The 19,145-nt window shown below is 49.9% G+C and overlaps 1 protein-coding gene across 1 annotated transcript; it reads left to right on the top strand.

Annotated features, from left to right (window-relative positions):
• Positions 1-7,010: 7,010 nt before the first annotated feature.
• On the top strand, positions 7,011-18,390 carry LOC118649152 (myeloid cell surface antigen CD33-like). The gene is made up of 8 exons (XM_036295950.1): positions 7,011-7,102; positions 7,976-8,032; positions 8,063-8,487; positions 8,689-8,967; positions 9,196-9,243; positions 10,490-10,586; positions 10,851-10,929; positions 17,691-18,390. The coding sequence occupies exons 1-8, from the start codon at positions 7,011-7,013 to the stop codon at positions 17,865-17,867; spliced, it is 1,254 nt and encodes a 417-aa protein (XP_036151843.1). The 3' UTR covers positions 17,868-18,390.
• The last annotated feature ends 755 nt before the right edge of the window (positions 18,391-19,145 follow it).

The raw sequence follows: 19,145 nt of genomic DNA, 5'->3' as shown, positions 1-19,145 counted from the left end.
CAGTAATTCTCTGGGTGAGCAGCAGAGGGCGCCCTCACCAGGGCAGGGAACATGGAGACAGGTGCAGGGACGCAGGTGGGCATTGTGGGCCCGTGCAGCCTGCACACACTCCGCCTTCCAGAGGAGCGTTACCTGATCGCTGAGGGCCTCAGTGTCCTCGCCTGAAAAGTGGACATCATAGCTTCTACTTTTATGAATTGAAGAACAAAAACCCAGCTGAATAAAAGTCAGCAACAGCAGCCTGGCTGGCGTGGCTCAGCAGTTGAGTGTCGACGTATGACTCCCAATCAGGTCACATGCCCGGGTTTCAGGCTCCATCCCCAGTGTGGGGTGTGCAGGAGGCAGCCAATCAATGATTCTCTCTCATCATTGATGTTTCTCTCTCTCTCTCTCCCTTCCTCTCTGAAATCAATAAAAAGATATATTTTAAAAACCAGCAGCAGCAACAACAACACACACACACACACACAGAGGAGAAAATTTGTGTTTGTATCATAATAGAAACCAGCTTCATCCCAAGCTAAGTCAAATTAGGGCCTGAATTTTATTTTTTTAAATAAGAGGCAGAAAGATATAAGATAGGAGTCCCAGATCTGGTGGACAAGTCAGTAATTACTCCAATCCACAATTTGTCCCTCTCTCTATATTTTCTTCTTTGTGGGTTTGGGGATTTGGAGTGTAAAGTTAAAAACATATGTTCCAGAAACAGGAAGATAAGATTCAAATCCCGGCTCCAGCATGCTAGAAAGCAAGATCATAAAATATCTCAATATGACAGTCTACTATTATAAGTGTCAATATAAGAACACCCAAACCTATAGAGAATTATAAAAATATATTTTTATTGATTTGCAGAGAGAGAGAGAGAGAGAGAGAGAGAGAGAGAGAGAGGAAGGGAGAGGGAGAGGGAGGTAGAAACGTTGATGAGAGAGAGACATTAATCGGTTGCCTCCTGCACATCCTCTACTAAGGACCCAGCCCAAAGTCCTGGCCAGAAATTGAACTGGGGACCTCTTGGTTCATGGATTGATGCTCACCCACTGAGTCACACTGGCCGGGCAAGTTTTTTCTTTTAATGTCACCATTTATACCTTTTTATATTGTGTATCCATTAACAAATGGTTGCTTTAAAACATTTGTCTTTTTTAAAAAAAATCCTCACCCAAGAATATGTTTTTATTGATTTGAGAGGAGAGAGAGGAAGGGAGAGGGGGAAAGAGAGAGAGAGAGAGAGAGAGAGAGAGAGAGAGATCAATGTGAGAGAGAAATAATGATCGGTTGCCTCCATACTTGCCCCGATGTGGGATGGAATCTGCAACCGAGGTATGTGCCCTGACCCGGAATCGAACCCACAACCTTTTGTTGTACGGGACGAGGCTCTAACCAACTGAGCCACTCTGCCAGGGCAATACTTTTGTCCTTTAACTTTTATACAGAAATTAAAAGTGATAACGACGTCTCAGTCAACAATGGACAGCACATATGACGGTGGTTTACCAGTTGGCTGAGGCTGCACCATCGAGGTCTGTGTACGGGAGTGCTGTGATGTCCGCATGGTGACAAAGTCCCGGGGGACACAGTGCTCGGAACCTGTAAGCAGCGCATGACTGCGTTGAACATCCCGTCCTCTCAGCTGGAAGAACTCTCTTACGCATTTCCTGTCAAACTTTATGCTAAGTGGAATAAGCCAGTCACAGAAGGACAAATGCTTCATGATTCCACTCGTATCAAGTATCTAAGATACTCAGGCTCATAGGGGCAGAGGATAGAGTGGGGGCTGCCCGGGCCTGGAGGGAGGGGAAATGGTGAGTGTGTGTTCAGCAGGTATAAAGTGTCAGTTATGCAAGATGTATAACTACTGGAGACTGGCTGTACAACCGAATGCCTGTATCATGCACTTAAAATTTTTGTAAGAAAGTAGATCTCACATTAAAGTTTTTTTTATTTAGTTATTAAGTTTTTTTAATGTATTTTTTATTGATTTCAGAGAAGAAGGGAGAGGGAGAGAGCGATAGAAATATCCATGATGAGAGGGAATCATTGATTGGATGTCCCCTGCACGCACCCCATTGGGGATGGACCCCGCAACCTGGGCATGTGCCCTGGCTGGGAATTGAACCTTGACCTCCTGGTTCATAGGTTGAGGATCAACCACTGATTCCTGCCAGCTGGGTTATTTATTAAGTTTTTTTAGAGAAAGAGAGAGAGAGAGAGAGAGAGAGAGAGAGAGAGAGAGAGAGAGAGAGATCAATTTCTTGTTCTACTTATTTACGCATTCTTTGGTTGCTTCCTGTCTGTGTCCTGACTGGGGATCGAACCCACAACCTTGGTGTATCAGGAAGACGCTCTCACCTACTGAGCTACCGGCCAGGGCTTACATTTTCTTACGACAAACAAACAAAGCTCCCCAAAACAAGAGACACAGGGAAACACTGAGAAGTGACAGATATATTTCTTACCTTGACTATGGTCATGGTTTCAACGGGTATATGCATAAGTCCAAACACATCACATTGCATGCATTAACTGGGTGCCATTTTTTTGTCTATCAACTGTACCTCAATAAATCTATTTTTGAAAAATAGAGACACATCTGTGAACCTCATTATCGCTCCTACAGTGGAAAACGGATCATTACTCTGGACCTCAGTGGGTGGTCCTAAAGCTCAAAGGGGCTTTTGTGGATAAAGTAGTCAGAAGAGTAATTAATCGATGCTAAGTATTCACACGAACTGGCTTCAAGCAATTAGCGGGACCCGCTCCAGCTGATGACGGAAGTCTCGGCTGACCTTTCCCCTGATTCCAATGGCTGGTTGAACAGGACCAGAGCTGGAAGGGCCACTGCTGCCACCTGGTGGCGGAAACATGAATTTCTGCCTCTGCAGGTTCTCTTGGCTGAGCTGAAGTTTCCCAGGAGGTTCTAATTTGGTTTGCTGGGCATTGGATGGGAGGTGGTTGCAAAGTAGGGTGTCAGGAACCTCTGGGGAGGAGGGATTGGGGAGAGAGAGAAGGGAGAGAGAAAAGAGAGAGGAGGGGAGAGAGGGAGAGAGAGGGGGAGGGAGGAGAGAGAGAAGGGAAGAGAGGGGGAGGGGGAGAGAGAGAAGAAGTGGGAGAGGGAGGGGGGGTGGGTTTCCCTGGTGCTGCTGGGAAGCTGTAACTAAGCTTACTGCACACAGATACCAGCTCATTTCCTGCGCATTTGTACCAGACACAACATGACCTCTGGGTGACCCCCGGTGGCTCAGAGGAACAGTTGCAGGGTGCTGGGGCCTGTGAAAAGCTAGAGAAACAGCCACAGAGACCAGCCTGGACCAGAGGAGGTGCTGCCCAAAGCAAACGCGGGAGGCCAAGTGCAGAGGAAAACCCGCACTGTGGCTTAGAAGGGGCGTTCCCAGCAGCCTTCAAGCCCTCCCCCAGCCCCGCCCTCATGTGGTGGTGGAGAGAGGCTGGCCAGGGGCCCAGGCCATGAGTGCATTTTGTGTAATGGCATGGCTTGTGGCTTCATCCCCTTTCTCCACTTTCTCTCTCTCTCCCTTGATTTCAGAGAGGAATGGAGAAGGAGAGAGAAATAGAAACATCGATGATGAGAAAGAATCTGATCGGCTGCCTCCTGCACGCGGCCCCTATCGGGGATTCAGCCCGCAACCCGGGCATGTGCCCTGACCTGGATCAAACCCAGGACCCTTCATTCAGCAGGCCGACACTCTATCCACTGAGCCAAACCCGCTGGGGCCTCTTTCTCCACTTCTTAGCAGGATTCAGATGCCTCGGTCGCTGGTACAGAGAGCAGGTGGCAAAGGACAGGCTACGGGAAGGAGCCAGGAGAGAGACGGGGCAGGTGCTGCCCTCCCAGGCTCTGGTGGCCTGCCTGTGGCCCTCTCAGAACCGCAGGCTCCGCCTCTGAGAAATGAGGAAGCGAGCAAGTCTCCCAGGGCAGCACACGCGGTTGTGATGGAGAGCGGCCCGAGGTTCCTCTCCTGTGTGCACCGAAACCTCCTCACCTTATTGTCGGGGCTTCCTCTGGGCTCTGCAGCTCTTCGTTCCTTGAAAGAGGAAACTTCGACATCAGACTAAACCAGGAATGGGTGTGAGAGGTCCCGCTCCAGAGGGGACCCCTGCCCCTGGCATCTGGGGTGAGCTGGAAGGGCAGGGGGTGAGGCCGAGCCGCCCACCCTGGGGTCCCAGGCCCAGCACCTGGATTTCAAGCTGGAAGTGATGATACAGGAGGGCTTGTGCGTCCCCGCACCCTGCACCATCTCCTGCCCTCGGGCGGGTGGCTGGAGCAAACCCGCACCTGCCTGTGGCTACTGGTTCCAGAGCTGGGAGGAGCCTGGGGAGGGTGCCCTCAGGGCCGCAGCCCGCCTTAATCAAGTCTCTGGAAATATAACCGTGCTTTGAATATCCCCTGGATGATGGAGATGGACGTATTTCTTTCAACGGGGAAGAAGGAATGATGCAATTACTTACATGCTTGCTTTCTCTGCACGTACCAGGTGTGTGGTACCGCCTGTAATAAGGACAAGGTTGGCCCTAATCTGTTTGGCTCAGTGGATAGAGCCTCGGCCTGTAGACTGAAGGTCCCAGGTTCAATTCCTGGTCAGGGCACATGCCCGGGTTGCAGGCTCGATCCCCAGGAGGGGATGTGCAGGAGGCAGCTGATCAATGATTCTCTGTCATCATTGATGTTTCTATCTCTCTCTCCCTCTCCCTTCCTCTCTGAAATCAATAAAAATACATACAATAAAATAATAAATACAAGGATGGATGGAAGGTGGGGACCCCAGGAACCTGGATGTTCTAGACAGAATTGGGTCCCCTCCCCCCCACATTCATCTCTTGAAGCCTTAACCCCCAACGGGAATGTTCTTTCAGAAAGAGTGACATTAAAGGAGTCCATGACGGTGGCCCTCTAAAACTGAGGGCCTGATAAGGAAAGGAAGAGAGGACACAGACACTGGGGGGTGGGGGCTTGCCCGGGATGGGAATGACTGGGGGCGGGGGGTCAATCGGAGAAAAAGGAGACCTATGTAAAACTTTTGACAATTTAAAAGAAAAACCAAAAATCCGAAAAAACCAAAAAAACCTCAGAGCCAAATCTGACAAGAAAAAAAAAAGAAAAGAAAGCAAAGGAAGAGAAAGTGATCTTCCATTTCTCTCCCCACATGTAATAATCTATAATAATAAAAGGCTAATATGCTAATTAGACTTGACAGCCAAACGACCTTCTGCATGAAGCCATGGTGGCGGGGGTTGAGGCAGAGGCAGTTAGGGGCGATCAGGCATCAGGCAGGCAGGCAAGCAGTTAGGAGCCAGCAGTCCCGGATTGCGAGAGGGATGTCCCACTGCCAGTTTAGGCCCAATCTGCAGTCAGACATCCCCTGAGGGGTCCTGGATTGTGAGAGGGAGCAGGCCAGGCTGAGGGAACACTCCCCCCCCCCCAACCCCATGCACGACTTTCATGCCCTGGGCCTCTAGTAATAATAATAAAACATAGGCCATGTGAGGCCCAGAGGCGGGCTCACACCAGGAACCCAATCTGCCGGCATTTGACCCTGGGCCTCCCAGCCTCCAAAGCCGAAAGAAACACAGCTCCATCCTTTGAGCTGCGGGTCCTAGGATGCTGTCACGGAGCCTGGAGCCTGCGCTGGCCGAGTTCCCAGTCCACCCGCGGAGTCACATCAACAAGTCCGTGCAATCCTGCCCTGGGAGTCAGGCTCGCTCCCTCCTGTCACTGCAGAGCCTCCTGCACAGCGGGTCGTGTTCACGCTGCCCTTGCCTCCTCCGGGGCAGCCCGCTGGGCCTGCATGGTGGGGGGTCCTACCCCCTAAACTCATATACTGCTGTGCACCTAGTCTGTTCCATGTGAACTGCCAGGAGCGCAGCCTTTCCCGGGACCCGGGGAGAGGGTGTCCTCGCTCCAGGTTGGGGGACTAGGAGATGATATGAATGTCAGAGGCCACGCCCTGAGCCCTGCCAGTCCTCCCTGCCCAGGTGCGGAGCTGTCCCGGGCAGCAGGGCTGGAGACCTGGGGAGCTCACCTTCTGGCATGGCACCTGTGGGAGCCCAGGTCTCCTTGCATGGGGGGTTTGGGGGGGCGGGGCGAGAGAAAGCTGGGGTCTGAGCTGCTCCTGCTTGGGAGATATAAGTGAGGATGGGGAAGGGAGCAGAGGATGGCTACTCCAGGCCAATGGGGACCCCAGTTCAGCCGGGATGGGGTCCAACAGCTCTACCTTATTCTCCGGTTCAGCTTCAGGGATGCGGGGGACACACAGGGGTGTGTGTGTGGTGGTGGGGCGGGGCGCTTGTCCTGGGGGGCCTGGTCCTGGATGAAGGGCCTGGGGCCTGTCTCGTGTGTGGCTGCAGCACTGGGGTTCTGGGGAGAGAGACACGGGAAGGGGGATGTGAGCGAGCCCAGGGCTGGGCAACAGCAGCTGAGCTTCCCTGGTATAGCTGCTGAGAGCTCCCTGCACTCGCCCCCACAGTAGCCTGGCCAGGGGTCAGGGTGTGTCTGTCTGTCCACCCCCAGCTCCAGCACAGGGAATGCCGGGAGAATGGACAGGCCGGTCACTACGTGGAGGGTCAGAGAGTTGATGACAAAGAGGGAGGGATGGCTTCAGAAGAGGTGGGCGGCTGCACTGCCGGAGCTAGCGCCCCTGGTGCCCAGGGATGGCTTCCAGCAGAGGTGACAGGGCAGGAGGAAGGGAAGTGAGAAAGGAGGCCAGACCTGGGGGCCGATGTCATGTGAGCAGGGAGAAAGCAGAGCGCTTCCTACCCACCGCCCTCAGCGACTTCACCCCCTCACTGTCCCTGGGCCCACAGCAGGTCCCATAGCTGGGAATGTTCCTCCTTGTCCCCTCAGAGTCCAGGCCACGTCCAGTCTGCCCTGTTGTGCCCAAGAGCCACCAGCCAGCGGGGCCTCCAGTCATGGCCGCAGCCTTGTAGCACCATCATGGCCTCTACCAGGCAGGTCCTAGGGTCATCTGCCCCCCCCTCCCCGCCCGCCCGCCGCCATGGGGAGCATCGCTGAGCGTGGACAGAGGGCATCTGCACATCTTCTCTCCTCCAGCGCCCACACAGGGCACAGGCTCAGTCTGTTTGTGGGGTGAGTGAATCGATGAGTGAATGAATAAACAAATGAGTGAATGATTGAATGGGTGAATGAATTGATGAATGGCTGAATGAATGAATGAATGAATGGGTAAATGCATGAATGGATGAATGAATGGGTGAGTGGGTGAGTGAGTGACTAAATGAATGGGTGAATGAAAGAGTGAGTGAATGGGTGAATGAATGAATGGGTAAATGCATGACAACTCCCCAGTGCCCACTGAAGGCACCAACAACAACTCTGCCTGTGCAGGACTCAGACACCCACCCGTGGTCTGGCAAGCCTCGGATCTGCAGAGGCCCCTGCTTTCACCCTCATAGGTCAGGCGGGCCTCACCCAGGTCCAGAACATGCTGGATGGACCCGTGTCTGAGGATCTCTGGGCTGTGGGGTGTCCTCCCACTCTGTGCAGAATGAATGGATGAGGGAGAGAATGGGTGAGTGAATGAATGAATGAGTGAATGAATGAATGAGTGAGTGAATGAATGAATTCCTGACATAATGGCTGCCCCTGACACTTTACCTAAGACCCAACTGTACATTTACATGCCTGGTGTAGACACCAGAGCTCAGAAAAGCCCCTAATGGGAGGACGTTAGGAGACTCCTGTGTCCCCTCCTCAGATGTCCTCAGTGGTTCTGGCTCTGCTCTGGAGCTGCAGGAAAGACCCGAGATTGGGCAGGACGCGGGGCTGGCTTTCTGTCTGTCCTGGGCTGTGGGGTGTCTGCCTGCTCTGTGCAGAGAGAGGAAGGGCTTGCACTCTGAGGTTCCTCTTTTGTGAACGGCCGAGATCTCGTGCTCCTCCCCAGCTTCCGTGGTCTCACCACGGTCTCCTCTCCCACTGTCTTGATTCTTTTTTCACCCACAGGAGCCCAGAAACCCTCCATGTCAGAGATGCTGTGGCTGCTGCCCCTGCTGTGGGCAGGTGAGTGTATGAGAGGAGAAGGGGGTGTAGGGTGGGGGCTGTGGCTGACCCTCCTTTTCCTGCAGGATCCCTGGCTCTCCAAGATAGAAGATACACGGTGACAGTGCAGACACCTGTGACAGTGCAGGAGGGCCTGTGTGTTTCTGTGTCCTGCACCTTCACTGCCCTGTGGTTCTATGGGAATTCTATCACTACATATGGCTCCTGGTTCCCAGAAGGAGCTAAGGCAGACACAGATGCTGCTGTGGCCACAAACAACCAGACTCGTAATGTGCTGGAGGAGACCCAGGGCCGATTCCACCTCCTCGGGGATCCCCAGACCAAGAACTGCTCCCTGGACATCAGAGATGCCCGGAGGACAGATGACGGATTATATTTTTTTCGAGTGGAGAGGGCAGGTTACCAAGAGTTTAAATATTCTTACACACAGGACATGCTCACCGTGCGAGTGACGGGTAAGGAATGGGCTCCAGGAGAGGCCTTGGGAGAAGTTCACGGTGGCCCCGGACAGGGCTGGGATGGGACCCCATCCTGGGAGGGGGTCGGGGTACAGTGTGTTGGGCTCAGAGGCAGGAGCTGGACCAAAGCCCGAGGCTGCTCTCAGGGCTGCACCTGGGACTCTCCCTCCTGATCCCCTGTCTCCCCCTCCTCACCAGCCCTCAACCACACACCCCACATCTTCATCCCGGAGACCCTGGAGAGCGGCCTCCCCAGGAACCTGACCTGCTCTGTGCCCTGGGCCTGTGAGAGGGGCACGCCCCCCATCTTCTCCTGGACGTCAGCTGCCCACAGCTCCCTGGGCCCCAGGACGCGCCTCTCCTCCGTGCTCACACTCACCCCACAGCCCCAGGACCATGGCACTAACCTCACCTGTCAGGTGCATTTTCCTGCCACTGGTGTGACCGTGGAGACAACCATCCAGCTCAACGTCACCTGTGAGTGCTGGGTCGGAACAGCCAGTCCCTGAGGGTGTGCAGAGCAGGAGGGCCAGGCAGGTGTGGTCGGTGCTTTTGGCCTGGGGACCTTGCTGTGTAGGTGACTTGCACGAGAAAGCCCTGTCCCTCTTGCATTTCTGTGGTCTCTGAGGGTGGAGCGGGAATGCCTTAATGATCCTTACTCCATCTCAGCCCACTGAAGAAGGAATTCCTCTCTTCCTGTCCTAGGTGCCACGGAGAACCCAACACCAGGTGGTTGCCTAGGAGACAGTGCAGGTGGGAAGGAGCCTTCTGTCATGGGGCATTGACTGACATAGGTCTCTGTCTGGGTGATTCAGAGCTGGACTTCAGAGTTCAGCAGGGGGGTGTGGGTGCGGTTAAACATGAGCACCTCTATCTGACCTCTTCCCCAATACCCTCCAACTGCTGTCTGGCCAGAGTGACCACAACCTTCTCCTTGCCCATCCTAACAGATGCTCTTTATCTTCCCCCAGTTACAAATGCCTTGGGGCATTTTAGAGTAGACTTTAGTTTTAAGAGCAGTTATAAATTAACAGCAATATTGAGCAGGAGACAGAAGGCAGAGAGATTTCCCCTAAACCTATCACACCCTCCCTCACACGCACATCCCCCACCAGAGGGGACATTTGTACAATCAATGAACCGACACTGACACATCATTGTCAACTAAAACTCAAAATTACGGTTTGCTCTTGGTGTTGTACACTCGATGGGCTTGGACATTGTATCATGGCATGTGTACACCATTATAGTGTCATGTAGAGCAGTTTCACTTCTCTGATAATCTCTATTTTTTGCCGGCCCTCCCCTTGGCCCTCACCTTGACCTGTCTCTGGAGCCCTATCCTCCTCCTGCCCTATTCCCATTGGTGATGGCATCTGGTCCCCACCCCGACTGGTCAGTGACCCTGTTAGGACTCTCTGAGCAGTTCCATCAGACTGCAACAGGTGATGCTCAGAGACACATCCCTGACCCCAGGGCTCCTGGGAGGCATGGCCAAACAAGACCAGGAGAGCTCTCTGAGTCTCACCCGAAGGTCTGAGAACCTGGATTTCACCTTCTTCTGGAGGCACAAAAGACCACCTTTGACCCTGAGTGACAGGGCCAGTGGAGGCCAGGAGAGAAGATTCTGACACCTTCCTAGGAAGGAAGAAGAGAGGTCTTTCAGCAACCCACAGCGCTCTGTGTGTGTCTCTCCCTGGAGTGACCATGGGACACTGAGGCTCAAGATCCTACTACAGCCAGCTCTGGGGTCTGTGGCAGGGAAACCCTAGATGGAGAAGAACCCAGGTCCTAGAAAAGATGAGGTTTGCTGCACAGGAGTGTGGGGACTGGATAGGAGATGTCACGTAGACCGTGTCCTTCACCCCATGGTTCTGGAGGACCTAGTTGCTCAGCCCTGGATGGAAGGAGAGGGGAACCCATCTCTTCCTGCTTGAGAAGAGGGGATACATGCCTGCTCATCAAGCTTGGAGTTCACCCATGTCTCTCTTGTCTGCAGTGGAACCAAGGACGAGGGCAGATGTGGTTGGGGCGGCCGTCGGGGGAGCCGGTGTCACTGCACTGCTGGCTGGCTGTCTCTGCCTCATCTATTTTGTGTGAGATGGGACAGGTGTGGGCCAGGGGTGGAGAATAGGGACCTGGAGAGGTTGTGAGGGCCCTGAGCAAGGGTAAGGGGTGCCGTGGTGGTGAGAATCCAGCCCGTAGCCACTGAGCCAGGCTTGAATCAGGAGGTGTGGGGGAAAACCATGTTCCAAAGTCTTGTTATGAAGGCTCCTGGTCTTGCCCCACCCTTGACCTTCCCTAGTCACTCCAGCCTCAAAGAGTGACCCTGTGTCAAAGACCCTGGTGTCTCCCAACAGAGTGAAGACCCACGGGAAGAAAGCCAGGACAGCCATGGGCATGGACAACATCCACACTGCCATGGGGCCAGCTTCCCTGGTGAGTAACATGGACATCCTGGCATGCAACCCTGCCCCCACTTCCTGGGTGGCCCACATTTGCATTGCATTAAGCATGTCCAGAAATGAGCTCTTCACCTTCCCACTCTTTTGGAAAATGTAGGTTTTCTTATTATTCAGGTATGTCAGGCCAACAGATCAGGAGACAACTTGTCGATTTGTTCCTCACAGTTCCCAAGAGGAGGGCAAAAGGTCACACCACAGGGCCACACAGGGCAGCACCAGGGTCGGTCAGGAGGCAGAAGGAGTGAAGGGGAAAATGTGGGCAGGAACCTTGATGGTGGTTTCCATGGGGAAGGTGAGGTGAGGCAGGGGAAGCAGGCTTAGGATTATCTAGTTTGAATAATTTCAACAGGCTCTGGGGTGTAGGGGCTGTCTCTCATTGTCTGGTCCCTGGTCCTGGTGTGATTAGGGCAGGGAGAGCCTGGTCGGAAGTGTAAGAGTTCCATAAAGGAGATGGTTGGAGGCATGGAGTTTGGATTGGACTGGTTGGTTTGCAATATGAAAGTCACACTTAGAGGCAAGTCCTTTACTATCTCTAGCAATTATCTAGTCCTGGCAGGGACAGTTTCTCTAGGGTTATCAAAGCCCCAGATATCAGGACATAAAATGCACATGATTAATACACCCCCAAAATACACTTCTGCTGGTCTCTCCATCTCACCAATGGTATTCTTGTCCCTGAAATCCAAAAGGGACCCAGCCCTGTCCTGCCCAGTCCTCCACCAGCTCTTTCTGCACTAATACACTGCAAAGCATGTCTATTGAAGCCCTCCTGCCTCTCCTCCCCAGCACTGCCACATCACACCCAAGTCTGAAATGCACTGGTTCTCCACACTGCCGAGCACCCAGACAACTTGATCTGGCATTTGAGGCAGGAAAAACCAGTCACTTTCCATGCTTTGTGCCTCCCACACTCGCCTGCTCATTTGCCTCCAACAAAGTAAACTTTTTGCATCTCAGAATCATCGCTTGGCTGTCCCCTCCTCTTCACATGCCTGCCTCAACCCACCCTGCTCCTGCTCATCCTCCAACTTCTGACTCTCATCGAACTCTAACTTATGTGGGTACCACTGTGAGGTTTTTGAGCAGACGATCAGCCATCACCCATGCATTTATCTTTTCCTTCGGCCAATATCTCCCACTTGTCAATATCTGTATTTTTACAAATCATTACGTTACAAATGTAAAATGTCCCTCCTGAGCTTGCAGATGGCCACCTTCTTGCTCTCTCATGGCCTTTTCTCTGTGCCCATGCATTCCTGGGCTCTCTTCTTTTTATGAAGACTTAAGTCATATTGGGTCCTACTCTAATGGCCCCATTTAAAAAATTAAGTACCTCTTTAAAGGCCCTATCACCAAATATAGTCACATTGGGAGTTAAAGCTTCAACATATGAATTTGGGAGACACAGTTCAGTCCATAAAACAGACTTAATCAGGGCATGAGTGATGGATCTGGTGTGAAGCAGTTGGAGTCTGGATACATTTTGCAGGTGGGGTCAACAGGATTTGCCAATAGAATGTTAGGGTACACTTGGGTGTGAGCTCACTGCCTTTATCTCATAGGTGTCATAGATATCAAGGAGGACTCCATAGATGTCATGGGTGTCCAGTGATGTCATAGAGGTCTATCTCTAGTCATAAATGCTCTTAATACTTATAGATGTCCATAGATGTCAAAGATAACTCTATGGATAGTATAGATGTCCAGAAATGTCATAGATATTCAAAGACGGTCAGAGATGTCCATTGATTGTCATGGATATATTCATGGAAGTCACAGATGTCCCACGATGTGAGAGGGGTCCATAGATAGCCATAGATGTCCACAAATGTCCATAGATACCAAGGGTGATTCTAATGTGGTTGCCCTGAGAAACTTAAAGAATTGAAGTACCAATTCTTGAAATTACCAACTCTGCAGGAAGAGTATGTTTTTGAGAGGCGGTCAAACTTTGTTTTGGTTACGATAAGTTTGAGGCACTTCTGAGATGTTTATGTGAAGATGACAAGTAGATGGCCGGAGTCTGTAGTTCAGGAGAGGGGTCCAGGTGGGAGGCACGGAGATTTGGGGGTCTCCCACATGAAGGTCTGAGAGTGGATGAATCCAGCAAGGAAAGAAGGGGCCTGCGGACAGAGCCCTGGGGCCCTCCAGCACTTAGAGTCAGGGAGACGTGGTGGAAAGAGCAAAAAGATCACTGAAAAAAAATAATTCACCAGGAGAGTGTAGAGTTGGGTCCTGGTGGCCACGTGGGGATGGAACTTCAAGGGGGCGAGAGTGCTCACCTTTTTTCAAATGCTAATAAGTCTGGTAAAATAGGGTCTGAGAAATGACTTTAAATCAGTGGTTCCCAACCTTTCTTTGGCCACTCCGCACTTAAGCATCTCTAAAATCCTGATACCCTTCTACCCCTGTGACATATAATTCTTATTATTCAAAAAGTGAACTCCTATTCACGTGGAGGAAGCCTAAAAGGCCATTAAATGGTCTAAACAAGATTCCAAAGAACATAGCATCCGTGAAATAGAAAAATAAAAGAATGAAAGGGCAGTTGAAGTACTGAGGAAGAAATCACTAAGAAATTGTTTTTATTTTATTTTATTTTATTTTTATTAAATCTTTATTGTTCAGATTATTACATTTGTTCCTCTTTTCCCCCCCCATAACTCCCCTCCTCCCAGTTCCCGCCCCACCCTCCGCCCTCACTCCCCACCCACTGTCCTCATCCATAGGTGCACGATTTTTGTCCAGTCTCTTCCCGCATCTCCCACACCCCTTTTCCCCCCAGGAATAGTCAGTCCATTCCCTTTCTATGTCCCTGATTCTATTATAATCAACAGTTCATTCTGCTCATCAGATTATTTATTCACTTGATTCTTAGATTCACTTGTTGATAGATGCATATTTGTTGTTCATAATTTGTATCTTTACCTTTTTCTTCCTCTTCCTCTTCCTCTTCTTAAAGGATACCTTTCAGCATTTCATATAATCCTGGTTTGGTGGTGATGAACTCCTTTAGCTTTTCCTTATCTGTGAAGCTCTTTATCTGACCTTCAATTCTGAATGATAGCTTTGATGGATAAAGTAATCTTGGTTGTAGGTTCTTGGTATTCATCACTTTGAATATTTCTTGCCACTCCCTTCTGGCCTGCAAAGTTTGTGTTGAGAAATCAGCTGACAGTCGTATGGGTATTCCCTTGTAGGTAACTGAGTTTCTTTCTCTTGCTGTTTTTAAGATTCTCTCTTTATCTTTTGCTCTTGGCATTTTAATTATGATGTGTCTTGGTATGGTCCTCTTTGGATTCCTTTTGTTTGGGGTTCTCCGCGCTTCTTGGACCTGTAAGTCCATTTCTTTCACCAGGTGGGGGAAGTTTTCTGTCATTATTTCTTCAAATAGGTTTTCAATATCTTGCTCTCTCTCATCTTCTGGCACCCCTATAATTCTGATGTTGGTACGCTTGAAGCTGTCCCAGAGGCTCCTTACACTATCCTCGAATTTTTGGATTCTTTTTTCATTTTGCTTTTCCAGTTGGGTGTTTTTTGCTTCCTCGCATTTCAAATCATTGACTTGATTCTTGCGCTCCTCTGGTCTGCTGTCGGGAGTCTGTATAATATTCGTTATTTCAGTCCGTGTATGCTTAATTTCTAGTTGGTTCCCCAATATAAGATCGAGGGTCTCATTAGTTTTCTTGTAGATCTCATTAAGTTTATCAGCGGCTTCTAAACAGTTCTTGAGAGACCTTAAAAGTGTGGTTCTGAACTCTATATCTTCCATTGACAATTTTGTCCTGTTTCTTTGTCTCCGCATTTTGTTATGCTTCCTTGGTGCACCCCCTAGTGGTCTTTGTTCGCAGTCTTATAGTTAAATCTTGATTGTTGTAGCTAATTCCAGGGAGGGTTTGACCTCCAGGCCAAGTGGCTATGAGAATCAGCTGTGTCAGCAGTGAGAGAACTTCTGTCCTCTAGGGAGGTGCTAATCTAGCCTTTGCCTGAGGCTATCCGGCAAATGCCTCTGTGCAGGGCTTGGGCGGGGCGGGTCACACAGGATCAACAGGGTGGGCCGGAGAGAGCAGTTATGGCGGCTCTCAGTCCTGTCCCCAGGGGCTCTGCCTCTCTGAGTCCCAGCACCCGCTGCAAAGCTCAGAGAGAAAGCTGCACTCGCTCTGACCGAAGCCAGACAGTCCCGCTTCTCCCGTTTGAGTCTGGGTCACTAAAGACTCGCCCGGATCTGGAGCTCAGAGTCTGCGACTCCCTCCCAATTGAAAATGCCAACCGCGCCCTCCGCCGCCAGCCCGCTCCGCGCACTCCGCACCTCAGAATTTGACTTCAGCACTGTGCCTCCTCTGAGTGTCCATATGCGTTTCTCTTTCCTCCTAGTTGTAGGACTTCCACTCAGCCAGCGTTCCTGTGGTTCTGGGTGATGTCCCTTCCGTTTTTTGGTTTCACTTTTGAAGTAGTTGTTCAAAGCAGCAAACTCCGGCGTTAACCTATGCCGCCATCTTGGTTCTCCAGAAATTGTTTTTAAAAAACAGTAATATAAAGTGATATAAAAAAATAGCAAAGTTTCAAAACACATAATATAGAACTGAAATGCATAAATACATCACAATATATATTTATATACTATATATAAGGCCCCTAGAACCAGAAGAAATGCAAAAAATTCACTGCTAATAACTCATTCCCCAGTTGCCACCCTTAAAATCAAATTCACCCCCTCTGCCCCGTGGGGCATGTGCCCCACATTGGGAACCACTGGTTTAAACTTAGTAAGTGGCATCAGAACTGATCTGGTCAAAGGAAGATATGGTGGCCTTACAGAGGCAGATATCTTCATTGGCTTGAGTTCAAGAGAGAACGGAGGAAGAGGAAGTGAAAGCCTCGTTTGAGAAATGTTGCAGTAACTCTGGAGCCAAGGAATGAGTCTATAGCAGAAAATGGCTGTACTCCTCAGTCCCTTGGAATTTCCAGAGTGATAGAAGAGTTTCTTTTTTTTTTTCTAATGGGGCAACATTTTTGTTGTTGTTGTTAATCCTTACCTGAGGATATTTTCTCCATTGATTTTTTAAAAAGAGTGGAAGGAAGGGAGGGCAAGGGTGAGGGAAAAAGAGAGAGAGATAAACAGAAACACACCAATTTATTGCGTCCCATAGGTGCCAGACTGGGGCCAGGAATCAAACCTGCAACCCAGGTACCTGCCCTTGACAGGAATTCAACCCATGACCCTTTAGTGCTCGGCTGGCACCCTAACCACTGAGAACACCAGCCAGGGTGTAATGAGGCAACTCTTGTGGATTCCTGGGTGGGGGCTGGTCACAAGAAAGACTGAGCTACAATTAGAAGCTTAGACGTTTAAGCTCCATCCTCCATTCTCCAGAGAGGGGAGAGGGCTGGAAATGGAATTAATTATTGATCATGTCTACATGATGAAACCTGCATAAAAATGCTGAGTATGGGGCTGAGGGAGATTTCAAGTTGATGCACTTGGCGAGACATAGAAGCTCCTTGCCCTTCCCTCATACCTGGGCCCATGCATCTCTTCATCAGATGCTCATCTGTATCCTATATCACATCCTTCCATAACAAGTTGTTCTATAGCTACTTACCCTGAATCCTGTGAGTCACTCTAGCGAATTAATTGAACTTGAGGAGGGAATCGTGGGGACCTCTGATTTACAGCCAGTTGGTCAGAAGCACAGGTGGCAACCTGGACTTGTGATTGGCAATTGAAGTGGCAGTGGGGATGGGGGATCTTGTGGGACTGAGCCTTTAATCTGTGGGATCTGACAATATCTTCAAGTAGATGGTGTCACAACTGAGTCCACTTGTAGGATGTCCAGCTGATGTCAAAGAATTGCTTGGTGTAAAAGTAGAGGAGATCCCTGACTGGGTGGCGCAGTTGGTTAGAGTGTCATCTCATACACCAAAAGGTTGCAGGTTAGATGCCTGATTGGGGCACTTATGGGAGGCAACAGATCGATGTTTCTCTCTCCCTCCCTCTCTTTCTATAAATCAATAAAAACATATCCATGGGGGAGGATTTTTTTTAAAGGGAATAAAGGAGAGACACACAGAAGGAGAAGTTCTTTTTCATAAACATCTCCCTGCATATCCAGTGTTTGGCACATAGGAGAGCTCTGAGAGACCAGGGGTTGAGTTCATGACCAGTAGATGTGTGCTCTTGAGAAGTAACTAACTTCTCTGAGACTTACTGTCTTTCTTTGTAAAATAATAGTATTTCCCACAAAGGTCTGTGTGAGTGGTCACTAGAATTGGAAAGCAACCAATAAGAGCTATCTTTGTTGGATAAGTGATTAAATGGGACATTGAGAAATATTCAATAAAAGAATGAAAGAATGATCTGGCCGATATTTCTCAGTGGCTAGAGTGTCAGCCCATGTACAGAAGGGTTGTGGATTCAATTACTGATCAAGGGCACGTACCTGGGTTATGGGTTCCATGCCCGCCCCATTCGGAGTGCATGCAGGAGGCAACCAATAGATGTGTCTCTCTCACATCGATGTTTCTCCTTCTCTCTCTCTTTCTCCCTCCCCGCCTCTCTAAAAATCAATGGAAAAAGATATCCTCAGGTGAGGATTAACAAAAAATAAATTTTAAAAATTTATTTTAAAAAATGGGAGAATGAACAAAGATCCTATTACAATCAAATTCGTTGCAGGAACTCCTCCCGCTGTCCCCGCCCTGTTTTGACTCTGTTGTTCTTTGTTTTCCACACAGGGTCACCAGAAGACTCCGGAGTTAGACAGCCCGGTGGCTGACTCCACTAGCTCTGCAGGGGCAGCCCCGACCTTGAGGGTGGAGCCAGAGGTGTATTATGCCTCCCTCCGCTTTCAGGGGAAGAACCCTCCTCAGGCAAACACCGAACCAGAATACTCAAATGTCAGGACCCAGTGAGAGGCCGAAATGTCCATATCCTCTGGGAGGAAGGGGGACCTACCTACCAGCTGACTTTTGGAGAGCTCACATCCCCCACAGGCAGTGGGTTTATAAACTACTGTATATGCCTTTCCTGGTATGTTGGAACTATCTTAGGCATTGCAATCAGAGAGACCTGGGAGCAAGTTCATGCTCTTTCTGTCGATTAAGAAAAATATGACACCACCTGAGCCACCTTACTCCTCCGGGACTTGATTCCCTGATTTGTGATCAGGCATAAGAAGTTCTACATCGCAGGGTTGCTGTGAGCATTAAATTAAAGTACGCATGGAACCTGGCCGGCGGCTCAGTTGGCTAGAGTGTTGTCCTGTTACGCCAAGGCTGTGAGCCTCAGTAAGGGCACACACAACAGTCAACCAATGGCGCCGCTGGTGTGGTTCCGTTGGTTGAGTGCGTCCCGTGCACTGAAAGGTTGCTGGTCTGATTCCATGCCCAGGTTTCCGGTTCGATTCCCAGTAGGGGCCGTGCAGGAGACAGCTGATCAATGCCCTGCTCTCGCATCCATGTTTCTCTTTCTCTCTCTCTCTCTATTCCTCTCTTTCTTTCAAAGAAAAAAATCAATGAAAATATTTTTAAAAGAAGAACCAACCAATGAATGCATAAGTGGAACAACAAATCGATGTCTTTCTCTCTCTCCAGTCAATAAAAAATTTTTAAAAAAATACATATGGTGCCTGGCTGGTGTGGTTCAGTGGTTGAGTATCAGCCTATGAACTAGGAGGACATGGTTCAATTCCTGGTCAGGGCATATGACTGGGTTGTGGGCTCAATTCTGTCTCATCATTGATGTTTCTATCTTTCCCTCTTCCTTCCTCTGAAATCAATTTAAAAAGATATTTTTTCTTTTTTTTTAAAGAATTCTTAATTGTTGTAAGTCTTACATATGTCCTCTTTATTCCCCCATTGACACCCTCCAACCCACCCCCGACCACCACCCCCACCCAAGACCTTTAGCAACCTATTGTCTGTGTCCATGGGTCATGCAAATATGCATACAAGTTCTTTCATTGATTACCTCCCTATCCACACACTCTCCCTCACCTTCCCTCTGAGATTCTGCACTCTGTTTCATGCTTCCATGTCTCTGGATCCACTCCGTTCATCAGTTTATTTTGTTACGTAGATTCTACCCATGAGTGCGAGCATGTGATACTTGTCTTCCCTTGACTGACTTATTTCACTTAGCATGACATTCTCCAGGTCCCTCCAGGCTGTCTCAACAGGTAAGATATTCTT

This window comes from Myotis myotis, unplaced genomic scaffold (assembly GCF_014108235.1).
Source record: "Myotis myotis isolate mMyoMyo1 unplaced genomic scaffold, mMyoMyo1.p scaffold_m19_p_28, whole genome shotgun sequence".
In the NCBI taxonomy this organism is placed as follows: Eukaryota; Metazoa; Chordata; class Mammalia; order Chiroptera; family Vespertilionidae; genus Myotis; species Myotis myotis.
The sequence above is the reverse complement of the archived record's forward strand: the minus strand, read 5'-3'. Positions and strand labels throughout refer to the sequence as shown.

What these genes read in the sequence shown, in the direction of transcription:
- LOC118649152 (XM_036295950.1), top strand. Translation starts at nt 7,011, where the DNA reads ATGGGGAGCATCGCTGAGCGTGGACAGAGGGCATCTGCACATCTTCTC. An exon ending in GCTGCCCCTGCTGTGGGCAG is followed by an intron (nt 8,033 to 8,062) that starts GTGAGTGTATGA and finishes AAGGGGGTGTAG; the next exon opens with GGTGGGGGCTGTGGCTGACC. An exon ending in CTCTGCCTCATCTATTTTGT is followed by an intron (nt 10,587 to 10,850) that starts GTGAGATGGGAC and finishes GTCTCCCAACAG; the next exon opens with AGTGAAGACCCACGGGAAGA.